Raw genomic sequence first — 12,710 nt, forward strand, 5'->3', positions numbered from 1 at the left:
CTCCTGAGCATTTAAATCTGCACCACACAAGAACCATATTGTTCCACTGCATTGAAAGGGTAAGGAGTACCTGAATTTTACAATGGATGGCTTGGGAATGCTAAAATAATCGTAGCTTGTTTTTATTCATTCACAGGATGTGGGTGTCATTTATTGATCATCCCTTATTGCCCTTGAGAAGGTGGTAATGAGCTGCCTTCTTGAACACAACTGAATGGCTTACTAGGTTATTTCAGAGGGAAGTTAAATGTCAATCACATTGCTGTGCATCTGCACTAGGCCAGACTGGGCAAGGGAAGCAGATTTCCTTCCCAAAGGACATTAGTGAACCAGATGGGGTTTTTTGCCCCAGTAGATTCATGATCACCGTTATTGATAATAAATACTTTAAATTCAACTAATTAAATAAATCTGAAATTATAAAGTCTCCACCTGCTACGTGGGATCTGACCTCATCACAGAATCACAGAATCACAGTGCAGAGGAGGCCCTTCGGCCCATGTGAGAAACACCTGACCTACCTACCTAGTCCCATTTACCAGCACTTGGCCCATAGCCTTGAATATTATGACATGCCAAGTGCTCATCCAGGTACTTTTTAAAGGATGTGAGGCAACCCGCCTCCACCATCCCCCCCAGGCAGTGCATTCCAGACCGTCACCACCCTCTGGGTAAAAAAGTTTTTCCTCACATCCCCCCTAAACCTCCTGCCCCTCACCTTGAACTTATGTTCCCTCGTGACTGACCCTTCAACTAAGGGGAACAGCTGCTTCCCATCCATCCTGTCCATGCCCCTCATAATCTTGTACACCTCGATCAGGTCGCCCCTCAGTCCTCTCTGCTCCAACAAAAACAACCCAAGTCTATCCAACCTCTCTTCATAACTTAAATGTTTCATCCCAGGCACTAATGGATCATTAGTCCAGGCCTCTGGATTACTAGCCCAGTAACATAACCACTATATTACCATACCCCATGTATTGAAAATTATAGACAGACAGCATTAAAGACATGGGCCGGAATTTTGCGGCACCCCACCCCCCCCACCCCACCCCCCACCCACCTCCCATGGCGGGATGCCCCGTGGTAGGGCTGGCGAGCCATTGAAATCACATCGGCAGGACCGAAAGATCCTACCGGCGTGAGAGGCTGGAAAATTCCAGCCATTATCTTTCAACAGTTCTCGTAAGCATTTCTGGGTAGTCACGTCGATATTGCAAAAGAAATCCCGCAAACATTGTTTTTGGGTCATGACATAATAGCCTGGAAAAATCAAAATATTACATTTTTGCACAAACGCTATAGCTTTCTTTCTTCGTTTACACAAGATCCAATTAATCATATGTAACTTGGATTTGAAGGAGAATCCTGTTTGTTTTGATTTTTGTGCATAATGCAGTGTCTAATGGATATGCTCAAACATTGTGTACTGGTGACGGGCTGGAGAGTAGGTTGGATAAATTAAAGAAATGAGTGAAGGTGGATCTGCTAGTCATTCACCTGAGTTTTCCAAGACAATACGAAAGATCCAGTGTTGCTTTAAGTGACAAAATGAAAAGATAATGGGCCAGATTTTGCAGTAAAGATAAATAATGGTGAAGCTAACAGCGCCCGCGGTTATTAAGATATAAATCCAGCAACCAATACATGAGCAGTTAAATGCGAAAATCAGATAGTCGCTGTCCAAGTTACCCTGCTCCTCCAGAAACTTCCCTATACTGGTACCCCACTGAGAGAAGCTGCTATCAGTTAACTGATAGAAACGCACTAAACATGCCAGAAAAAGTGAGGGTTTGCCCACTCAAGCATAAGCATTCCTTCTTCAGACTCTGCAAATCTCACTGGCCAATCTTCAGTTTGATTGGTTAAGGAGATACATTGTTGTTTTACCCGTTAACTTACGTTCCAGGGCCCTTATGGAGGGCGTTGCAACAAAATGGATTTTTAAACACTGCAAGTTGCAGTGCAAAAGTCTGTGATAATCTGTGCACAGGTGTGAGAGTAATGAATGGTGAGTGCCATTATTTTGCTGCTGACCACAACATCTGTGCCGATATTTTAATCCATCATTTTAAAATTTTCACTTTTGAAGCCTCATTGTAAAATTAATAACTTGTGAGTAATATGAATCTATGTATGAGCATATACAATATTTATTGTAACATTTATTGTTTTCTCGCATCCAGCTCCTAGAGGGGAATTTTGCTCTCTTTTGCACCTATGCTGTAGATCTTCGACACCATTTTCAAAACATCGTACTTACGATTCTGGTATGTTTATTTTTAACATATTGTTTTTGTCTCCGTGCAAACTCATAAAAGGTTTCACACATTTGAAAAAGATGTTGTTTCTTGAAGCAGCAGTAAAATAAAAAATTAATTCTATCCTGAAATATTTCAATAGGGTGCTAGGTTTATCTGCACTTGGAGTTAATCAATGGTTTTGTTTGCACGGAAGGCTGATCCAGGGAAATGGAGAATGGGATCATGGAACTTGGCATTACTGCAGTAGTGAGAATCCTGGAGATTGACAGTACAATAGTGAGAATCCTGAAACTGACAGACTGTAGTGGGAGTACTGGAGTTTGACAGTACTATAGTGAGCATCCTGGAGACTGGCAGTACTGTGATGATCCTCCTGGGCCAAGTTTTTCCCTGCCCGCTGGCATTGGGCATGTTCGGTGGCGTGAGCGGACAATATGGTGCGATCGGTTTCACGATGGCGTGAAACCAGTTTGCAATCGCTTGCTCAGCCTGCCGATGGTGGGCTGTGTTTCCCACTATCGTACATCGGGAACCTCATTGTAATACGCCTGCATATCATCATTAAGCCTGCCTGCCGGAATCGTCCCCCCTGTTGGATCGTCCGCCCACATCGGCGGGAAAGGAAGCCAACGTGTTTCACAACAGCATGTAAAAGGCATGCACTTGGCAGGCTGCACTTTGAGGGGAACTCAGAGGTGAGTGCACAGTAACGTTGTGCAGCGCTTGCCAGGATCGCCTGTTGGACTTCAAGCTTGAGGCACGTTGTGGGGCGAGGGAGGTGGCCACGCATTAGGGACACCTTGTATAAAGTGACCATTCTTCTGCAACTGAGACAGTTCAGGCGCAGCCACATTTATATGATTGGAGTCGGGCCTTTAGCTTATCTGCCCACTCAAGCAACGTAGAGGCATCAAAGTGCCACCAAGTGCCCCAGAGATTTTCAACCCTCAAAAACAGACTCCAAAGTAATGAGTGTTTTAGTGGACTACAGAACAGTTGGACGACTGGGCACATTGTACAATCTCCTCGCTAAAGCTGGCCATGGAGCAGTCACTAGTGGAGGCGCTCACAGCCCCTTGCAATGTCATCATTCAGTTTGGACCAGTCTGCCCCATGGTTCAAGCTAACAGTGCAGCCTTGCAGTATGGTTTAGGAGAATGCCTGCACCTGAGCTGAGAGCACAGTATGCAGTCCAATGGGCAAAGCTGCTGCCAATCGGTCAGGTGGAGTGGGGCGGAGGAAGGTGGGGTTTCGGACAGCCATACAGCACACTAATCTCTGGCCATCCAAGTGATGGTCAGCACTCTCTGGGATGCGTTAAGGGGCCTTCACACATAACCAGGACAAGTTCTTTGTACACCCATGCTAACTCACGCATCTCTCTCTTTCATCCTGCAAGAGGAGTACTTCAGGATCATGGAGCCTGGTGAACAGCTGTATGCCTCATGGCCTACAAAGAACAAAGACAACAGAGGAGAAAGCAACTGAGGCACCTGGCTGCGCAGAGGGAGCACCCTCGGGAAGAAGGGGTGGTTGGGTTCCCACACATGCCGCTGAAGAGCCCCAGTGAACTGATGCTGTTGGCACCAAGCTAGACCCAGGGTCTATAGATGACCGAGAACCAGTATCGCCGAACACTTTGCAAGTCAGGGAACTGGTCAGTCACATATGCCGCCTGCTGCAGGATTTGGTGTCATGGGGACATGAAGGGCATTCACTGCCAGTGGTCGTGAAAGTGGCCACGGAGCTCAATTTCTACACCAGTGGCTCCTTTCAGGGCTTCACAGGTGACCTCTGTGGGATATCACAGGCCTCCGCCCACAAATGCATCCATGAGGTCACAGATGCCATCTTTGCGAGGACACACAACATTGTACATTTCGCCCGGGATCAGGAGAGCCAGGATGCAAGAGCGATTGGATTTGTCCAGATCTCAGGTTTCCCACAGGTGCAGAGTGCCATCGATTGCACTCCTGTGGCACTCAGATCTCCATCGCAACATGTGGTCAACTATGTCAACCGCAAGGGTTTCTATTCACTGATTGTGCAGCTGGTGTGCAACCACTACAAACACATCCTGCAGGTCTGCGCACGGTTTCCAGGGAGTGTGCACAACTTCTATATTCTCAGTCAATCACAGATCCCTGAAGTCTTCCAGGGTCTACAGAAGCTGCAGGGATGGCTCCTTGGGGACAAGGGCTACCCGCAGAGGCTGTGGCTGATGACACCCATTCGGCGGCTTCAGACTGCAACAGAGTGAAGCTATAATGAGGCTTATGCTGCAACTCGCAACTTGGTGGACCATCGGGATGCTGAAAGCAAGGCTCCGGTGCCTGGACCGGTCTGGTGGAGCCCTGCAATATAGTCTGCAGAGGGTGTCACACATCGTTATCACCTGCTGCACCCTTTACAACCTGACGGTGCAATGGGGAGAGGAGCTGGCTGAGGGGGAGATGGAGGAGCTTGAGGTCTCCTCAGATGAGGAGGATACTGACGGTGATAAGGGTGAGGAGGTTCTCAGAGGTGGCGATGACAGGGATGAGGCTGTTGCACTGACCAAATGAGGCAGGCATGCTCGGGAGACCCTCATTTCTGCCAGATTTGTGGAAGATGATGATGACACGCAGTGAGGAGACACCATAGACCCTCACATCGCATCTGTGAACGTTTGACTCCAGTCTGGCTTCTGGCAATGCACATACCCTCTGTGATAATCCTCCTGTCATGGAGATGCAGTGGAGGCCTTAATAGTCACTCAGTTGCTGGAGGATGAGGACAATATGTAGTGAGGACACTCCATAGATCTTCACATAGCCTCTGAGAATGTCTGACTCCTGTCTGGCTGAGTGAGGGCAGCTCACTTACGCTCTATGATCAAGGTCACATCATAGAGATGCAGCCATGAAATGTTAGAAGCACCTCATCCCTTGTCTGCCTTCAGCACCTGACCCCTTCAGGAGCACAGCATCACTGGTCACAGATGCTGAAGAAATGGGGACCAGTCCCACCTTATAGATGCTGAGAGCACACAGAGAGAATGAGAGAACTCTGTGACACCTGCCCACGACATTCTGGCAGCAATGATAAGCACCGTTGAGCTGCAGGCATCAGCAATGTGTCCAGGGAGTGTGAGGCCGGGCCATCACTTTTGTCTGAAGGCTGCACAGAGCACAGGGAAGAGGCACTGGACTGAGACACCTGCCTTAATCTTGTGCAGAAAGGTTTCACATCTGAGTGACATGAACACTGTTCATCAGAACAAGGAGCCATAGGCAGGGAGACATTCTTGGGAGTTTATTGACAATAGTGAACAATATGTACAAGTGGCCAGGCTGTGCAACTACTTCTTCTTCACTTTCCTAACCCTGCCACTACATCTTGTTGCTCCCCGGACATTCACAGCAGAGGTGGAGGCTGCCTGCTGACTGCTACACACTGTCTGTGATGATCTTGGTGGGCGTCCTCTGGAGGGCCGAGACCTGGAAGGCCACGGCCTGCTTTCAGGATTGACGGGCTGAGTCTCTTTCACTGGCCAAACAAGGCAGACATGCTCGGGAGGTCCCCATAGCTGCTAGATTTGTGGAGGATGATGACAACATGCAGGGAGGAGATCCCATGGATCCTCACATTTCATCTGTGAACGTTTGACTCCAGTCTGGCTTATGACAATGCGCATATCCTCTGTGGCATTGCTCCTGTCATGGAGATGCAGTGGGGCCCTAATTGTCACTCAATTGCAGGAGGATGATAACAACATGCAGTGAGGACACTCCATAGATCTCCATATAGCCTCTGAGAATGTCTGACTCTTGTCTGGCCAAGGGCAGCTCGCCCTGCTTTCAGGGCCCTGCTTAGCAGTGGCACCCCCCTAGGCCTGTGGAACTGGAGCTGCTGGGTCACAGGAAGAAGGGATTCAGATGGGCCGGACACTCCCGGAGTCACCTGAATGGATGGCCCCGTGAGGTTGGGGGGCACCCGCTGATCCTCCTCCCTATGGGTGCCCAAGGGCCCCAGTCTGACTCTTTGAGGAGAAGGGGTAGCTGGAATGAGATTGAGCTGCCCCACACCCCTCTCGCGTACACGCTGTTGGAGGCCAACTAGGGCATCATGGATTCAGTGAGCAGTGCAGGAGCGATGTCCTGGACCAAGGTCTCTATGGCAGCTGTCATCCTACCAGTGTTGTGTTGGCATGCTGGCACTATCACCTCAGCCTGAAGGCAGATGGACCCCTCCATCGTGCCTTGCAATCTGAGGAGTGCAGTGAACATCCCTTCCTGATGTTCCCGAGCTTGCCTTTGCAGCTCCAGCAACTGTGACATGACCGAGTCCAGAGGCTCATCATCTGACTCGGACTCAGCAAATTTCTGGCCTCCAGCAGTCCTCCGAGTGCTGGACACCTGGGAAGTCCCTGCCGCTGCCGCTGCCTGCTGTGGATCAGAAAGTGTGATGTGCTCACCAGATTGTGGTCCCCAGGCTATTCTAAAGCTAGTTCCCACCTAGTGTTTCTGTACTAGTGGAGGGTGTGAGTGAGCGCTGTGATGGGACTTCAAGGAGGGTGCCTTCAGATTCCTCTTCAGAGGTTTCTTCAGGGCTTGCTGTTAGGCTCTGGATCATGGACTCCATTGGCTGTTTCCCAGATGTGCCTGCAGACGCAAGGGGAGATAATTAGTGCATGACAGTGGCCTGTGAAACAGGACACATTACTCACAGCATGGTTGTCTGATGGATGTTGCACTGCTAGACCCTCACTTGGTAGGGCAGCGCTGACCTCACCGTCAGCACAGGACCGGTCCCAGTCATCGCCGGCCAGCTGGATGGCTCTGTTTTCAAAGTCTGTGAGGATCTTGATTTCAGATATTCCTCCACCGATCTGCAACCTCTCCTTCTTGTTGTGTGCCAGCTTGTCCTGCATGAATAGAGATGGACAGAGTGTAACCAGGATGCCTGCCAGGCCAGATGATAAGTCTGCCTGTCCTGTGTGAGTGGTGAGTGGTCCCATGAACGGGATGAGGACAATGAAGGTGTGTGTTAGCGAATGAATGGTGATGTCCCTTGAACTGGCAGTGAGTGAGGGCCCTGTAGATGTGTGATGGGTTTGTGAGTGTGTGAGTTGGGAGTGATAAGAGTGACTTACGCTGGCGGAACGGAGGAGATCATTCACCCTCTTGCGGCACTGGGTGGCTGTCCTCTTTTGAAGGGCATCGGCGCTGACCACCGCCTCCCAAGCCTGGTTGGTCACTCCATTGCCCATTCTGCGGCCAGAGCAGAGGTAGAGGACATTGCAGTGGACCTCCACGGCATCCAAATGGTGTCTCAGTGATGCGTCGCTAAACCTGGGGGCTGTAATGGACTTCCGTTTTGCCTTTCATGGACATCTTCTCTGTAGCAGTCGTGGGCTGGAAGCACTGAGATGTATGCCCGTGTGTGAGCTCGCATGTGTATGCCAGGTGTGATGAAGCGGCAATGTGATGGCGTGGTAGGCGAATGAGAGCTCACCCACCATGGAAACAGCGTGTTTCCCAGAAATGCATAAGTAGTGCGATGGGTTTGGGACAACACGTTATGGAAACTCGCCATTGCAGCTGGCGGGTAAAACATCCCACCTGCTACCACACTTAGTGCAAATCTGGGACGATTCTGACCCTGGAGTTTGACAGAACTATGGTGAGAATCCTGAGATTGACAGTATTGTAGTGAGAATCCTGAGATTGACCATACGGTAGTGAGTATTGTATTTGTATATATATATAGATGACTCAGGGACAATTACTGGAGGCGAAACTGAGAAAATTCATTCGATGCATTTAAAATGCTTTGAATATTTATGATTTAAGGTACTCGATCCGTTAATTGTTAACCAAATTGCTAGTTTCTGCAAACAACTTTTTTTCTAATATTGTGGATTTTACTAGAGTGCTTTATTGATATTTCTCAAATAACAGACCATTACTAAATCATTCAAGATTGATCAAGTTATCATTTTGTTTCCCATTGCAGGCATCTTCTGTGATGACTGTTCCATTCTGGCAGTGGTTTCTGCAGAGATTTGGCAAGAAAACTGCAGTTTACTGTGGTATGACTGTATGTATCAAAAGCTTTCTGTTTCAACTTTGTACTTTGGAATATTGATTTCCTTTATTGGTAAAGACAGTAACTCCTCAATAAACCAATAGCATCCATTAAATGACAGGGTCGCTGATTATGCAATCACAAGTCAGATGTGTTCCTTGTGGAGGAATGGCACTTTTACAGTTTTCAGCTCAGTCTCATCCTGAACTGATGGCAGTTCTCAGGCTAGTTTATGAGTGCCAATAAGCACCTAAGTGATCCTAAATAGTGAGCATTGTTTCGTTGGGTACTCAGCATCTAGGTGGGGGTTTTAGGGATTGTCTAATCTCCCAAAGTATGCTGCTTGAGTTGGTAGTTTCTCAAAACCATTACTCTTAGTTTACAGTGCGTGTTTACACATTTGGATTTCTACATGAGGCTGGAGCTTCTCCTCCTTCCAGATCTCTCTTACTTTTCAGTCATGTGATCTGACCTCAATATAACATCAGCAGCATGTATGCTTCTGATGTTAACCCTTTACATGACAGGCATCAGCAGGCAATGTGCATATGTGTACTTGGGGGAAAGGGAAAGTGGTGCCCCAGTGAGCATGAACCTGCGTGTATCCAACGTTCCAGCAGCTGAGTTCCTGGGTGACCTTTTTCCCTCTATGGCCCAGAATCTCAGGCCAATTGTAACACCCAGCTCAGTCCAGCTGAGATCAAACATTTCAGGTGTAGACCGAGGATTAAACGTGGGACTTTCATGTTCTGTTTTGTAGTATTGTTCAGTTAAACCTTTAAGGGCTGGAATTCCATTGGCAGTGGAGACACTGGATGTGGGGCTGGAATACAGCACAGAACCTGGATCTGCTGGGTTCCTGTTCCACATAAGTTCGGACCCAAAATCCAGTTGTGGAGGTCTTATGAGACTTCCAAGGAAGAATCAATGTTCGTGAAAATTTTGAAGCTTAACATTCACAAAGAGAAGTGATCACTATCCATTGACACAAAGTTTTCAATGAAGCTAGATGACCAGACACTATGATTGCATCTCTTTTTGCTCTGTTTTCATCTGCTGTGCAGTAAAAGTTACTGATATACAAAAAAAACGTACAGTTGTTCTTTAACACTAAACTGTACAGAGAAACTGAAACGTGAATCATCTTTGTATTTAAGAAGAATGGAAATTGGGTCCTAAGACAATAGTGCAGATTTTTTAAAAATTTCTTGTATTCTTCTCTGTTCATAGTGGCTTATTCCATTTATAATCATGATGGTTTCCGTTCCAAACAATCTAATTCTGTCCTATGTGGTGGCAGCCTCTTCTGGTCTGAGTATTGCTTCACATTTCCTGTTGCCATGGTAAGTAAATTGGATTTATTTACCTGTTTTGGATTTAAACATCCAATGGCTGACATGATACCAATCCCTTCACACCCTCCAATCTAATACACCTTCCTGTAAAACATACATTTTAAAGCTTTCACATTAATGAATTTCTCTGCAGAACTATGTTTTCTACAGGATGGCCTATGATAATTATTCTTCCGATGTCTCTCAAACATGAGTGAGAAAGTCCACTGTAATAGGTTTTACAGCTGATATCCAGAACATCATAATTTATTTTGAAAACCTCACAAAGGAAGTTTTAGTCACCTTGACCATAATTTTTCAATCAGGGCAGGCATGGAATTTACTCCATCTTTCCTATCCCATCATTTTCCCAGGGTTTAAGGGAGTCAAAGGAGTGTGTCTTGGGCAGATTCTGGCTTACTGCAGGATTTTCATCCTTTAGACCCATATAGGCCTCATTGGCTCATGAAGCTGAGAGCTGATGTGGTACCACTAATGAAAAAGGTAGTGAACATTTATTAGGGAAAGGTAAGACATATTTCTGAGAGTATTGATTACCTTGTCAAAATCACCCACTTGGTCCACTTGAGAGCAGAGGAACAGAAAAGGATCAATTCTCCACCAAAGTGCCGGTCTCCCAGTGGTTTGATGCAAATGCCCCTGATGTGACCACACGGCCATACAATTGTTAGGGTCTCTCTGCCCTGCGCTAAAGCAGGTTTGGATTGAGCTCTTCCATGTTTATGGAGCAGACCCCCTGGAAACTTGGCAGCCTCAATTTTTCATAATGTTGATTTCATTTTTTTTAACGTGGTTACTCAATCTCTGCATTAATTTCATTGGGTCACTAATGTGGTCTGTGTGGAACAGATATTATGAACAGCCTGACATAGTCATACCGAGTCCTCCATCACCATACTTATGTATGTTGTATCGCACCGGAGGTGGCAGCAGTGATATACAATCAGGAGCAAGTGACTTTGGGAGTCCTTAACATTAACTTCAGACCCCATGGAGTTTTTTTTTATTCTTTCACAGGATGTGGGTGTTGCTGGCTAGGCCAGCCTTGTTATTGCCCATCCCTAATTGCCCTTGAGAAGGTGGTGGTGAGCCAACTTCTTGAGCCTCTGCAGTCCATTATGGTGTAGGTACACCCACAGTGCTGTTTGGGAGGGAGTTCCAGGATTTTGACCTGGTAATCCCCAGGATGTTGATAGTGGGGGATTCAACGATGGTAATGCCATTGAATGTCTAGTTTGGATGCTTGGATTCTCTCTCGTTGAAGATGATCATTGCCTGGCACTTGTGTGGTGCGAATGTTACTTGCCACTTATCAGCTCAAGCCTGGATGTTGTCCACGTTTTGCTGCATTTGACACGGACTGCTTCAATATCTGAGGAGTCGTGAATGGTGCTGAACATTGTGCAATCATCAGAGAACAGCCCCACTTCTGACCTTATGACAGAAGGAAGTTCATTGATGAAGCAGCTGAAGATGGTTGGGCCTAGGACACTATCCTGAGGAACTCCTGCAGTGTTGTCCTGGAATTGAGATGATTGACTTCCTGCGGCAGGTCCCATCACAACAAGGCCGTAAAATCCCAACCATGGTCTCATGGCATCGGGTCAAACATGAGCAAGGAAACCTCTTGCTCATTATCACCCACCACCCTCTCTCAACTGATAAATCAGTACTCTTCCATGTTTCGTACCACCTGGAAGAAGCACTGAGAGTATAAAGGGCACAGAGTGCACTCTGGGTGTGGGAATTCAATGTCCATCACCAAGAGTGGCTTAGTAACACTACTACAGACCAAGCTGGCCAAATCCTGAAGAACATACCTGCCAGACTGAATCACAGAATCACAGAATTTTAACAACACAGAAGGAGGCCACTCAGCCCATCGTGTCTGCGCCAGGTCTCCAAATAAACATTAAGACCTAGTGCCATTGTCCTGCCTTTTCCCCATACCCCTGCACATTGTTTCTATTCAAATAATCATTAATGTCCTCTTGAATGCCTCGATTGAACCCGCCTCCACCATACTTCCAGGCAGTGCACTCCGGACCCGAACCAGTTGTGTGAAAAAGCTTTTCCTTACGTCACATTTACTTCTTTTGCAAATCACTTTAAATCTGTGCCCTCTTGTACTTGATCCTTTTATGAGCAGGAACAGCTTCTCCCTATCTACTCTGTCCAGCCCCTTCATGATTTTGAACATCTCTATCAAATCTCCTCTTAACCTTCTTCTCTCCAAGGAGAACAGTCTCAAACTAAGGAGAACAGTCCCAATCTCTCCAATCTATACTCATAGCTGAAGTTTCTCATCCCTGGAACCATTATTGTAAACCTCTTCTACACTCTCTCCAATGTGTTCACATCCTTCCTATAATGTGGCGTCCAGAACTGTACACAGTGCTCCAGCTGAGGTCTAACAAATGTCTTGTATAAATTCAGCATAGCCTCCTTGCTCTAGTACTCTATGCCCCTATTAATAAAGCCCAGGATACTATAAACTTTATTAATTGCTCTCTCCACCTGTCTTTCCACCTTCAATGATCTATGCACATATACGCCCAAGTCTTTCTGCTCCTTCACCCATGTCAAAATTTCACCCCTTATTTTATCTTGTCTGCCCATGTTCTTCCTACCAAAATGCATCACCTCACACTTCTCCACATTGAACCTCATCTGCCACCTACCTGCCCACTCCACCAAAAGGACCTGAGACAAGTGATAGGAGAACCAACAAGAAGGAATAACCTACTTGACTTTATCCTTACTGATCTATCTCTCACAGATCCATCAATCTATGATTGTATTAGTGGAAGTGACAACTGCACAGTGGTTGTGGGGAAGAAGTTCCATCTTCACAATGAGGACAAGTTCCATCGTGTTGTGTGGCACTGCCCCTGTGCTAAATGGGATGGATTCAGCTCTAGCAGCTCAAAACTGGGCATCCATGAGGCACTGTGAGCCATCAACAGCAGCATAATTGTGCAAAACCACAATCTGTGCCCTCATGCCCAGCATATCCCTCGCT

General features: G+C 46.9%; 1 protein-coding gene across 1 annotated transcript in view; it reads left to right on the forward strand.

The window, feature by feature from the left end:
• Positions 1 to 12,710, forward strand: part of mfsd2b (MFSD2 lysolipid transporter B, sphingolipid) — a 124,255-nt gene that overhangs the window by 95,253 nt on the left and 16,292 nt on the right. Inside the window, exons 8-10 of the mRNA XM_078541578.1 lie at positions 2,187 to 2,270; positions 8,262 to 8,345; positions 9,564 to 9,676. Coding sequence (XP_078397704.1) covers positions 2,187 to 2,270; positions 8,262 to 8,345; positions 9,564 to 9,676 — 281 coding nt within the window. The remainder of the gene's footprint in view (positions 1 to 2,186; positions 2,271 to 8,261; positions 8,346 to 9,563; positions 9,677 to 12,710) is intronic.

This window comes from Cetorhinus maximus, chromosome 5 (genome assembly GCF_964194155.1).
Source record: "Cetorhinus maximus chromosome 5, sCetMax3.hap1.1, whole genome shotgun sequence".
NCBI lineage: Eukaryota > Metazoa > Chordata > Chondrichthyes > Lamniformes > Cetorhinidae > Cetorhinus > Cetorhinus maximus.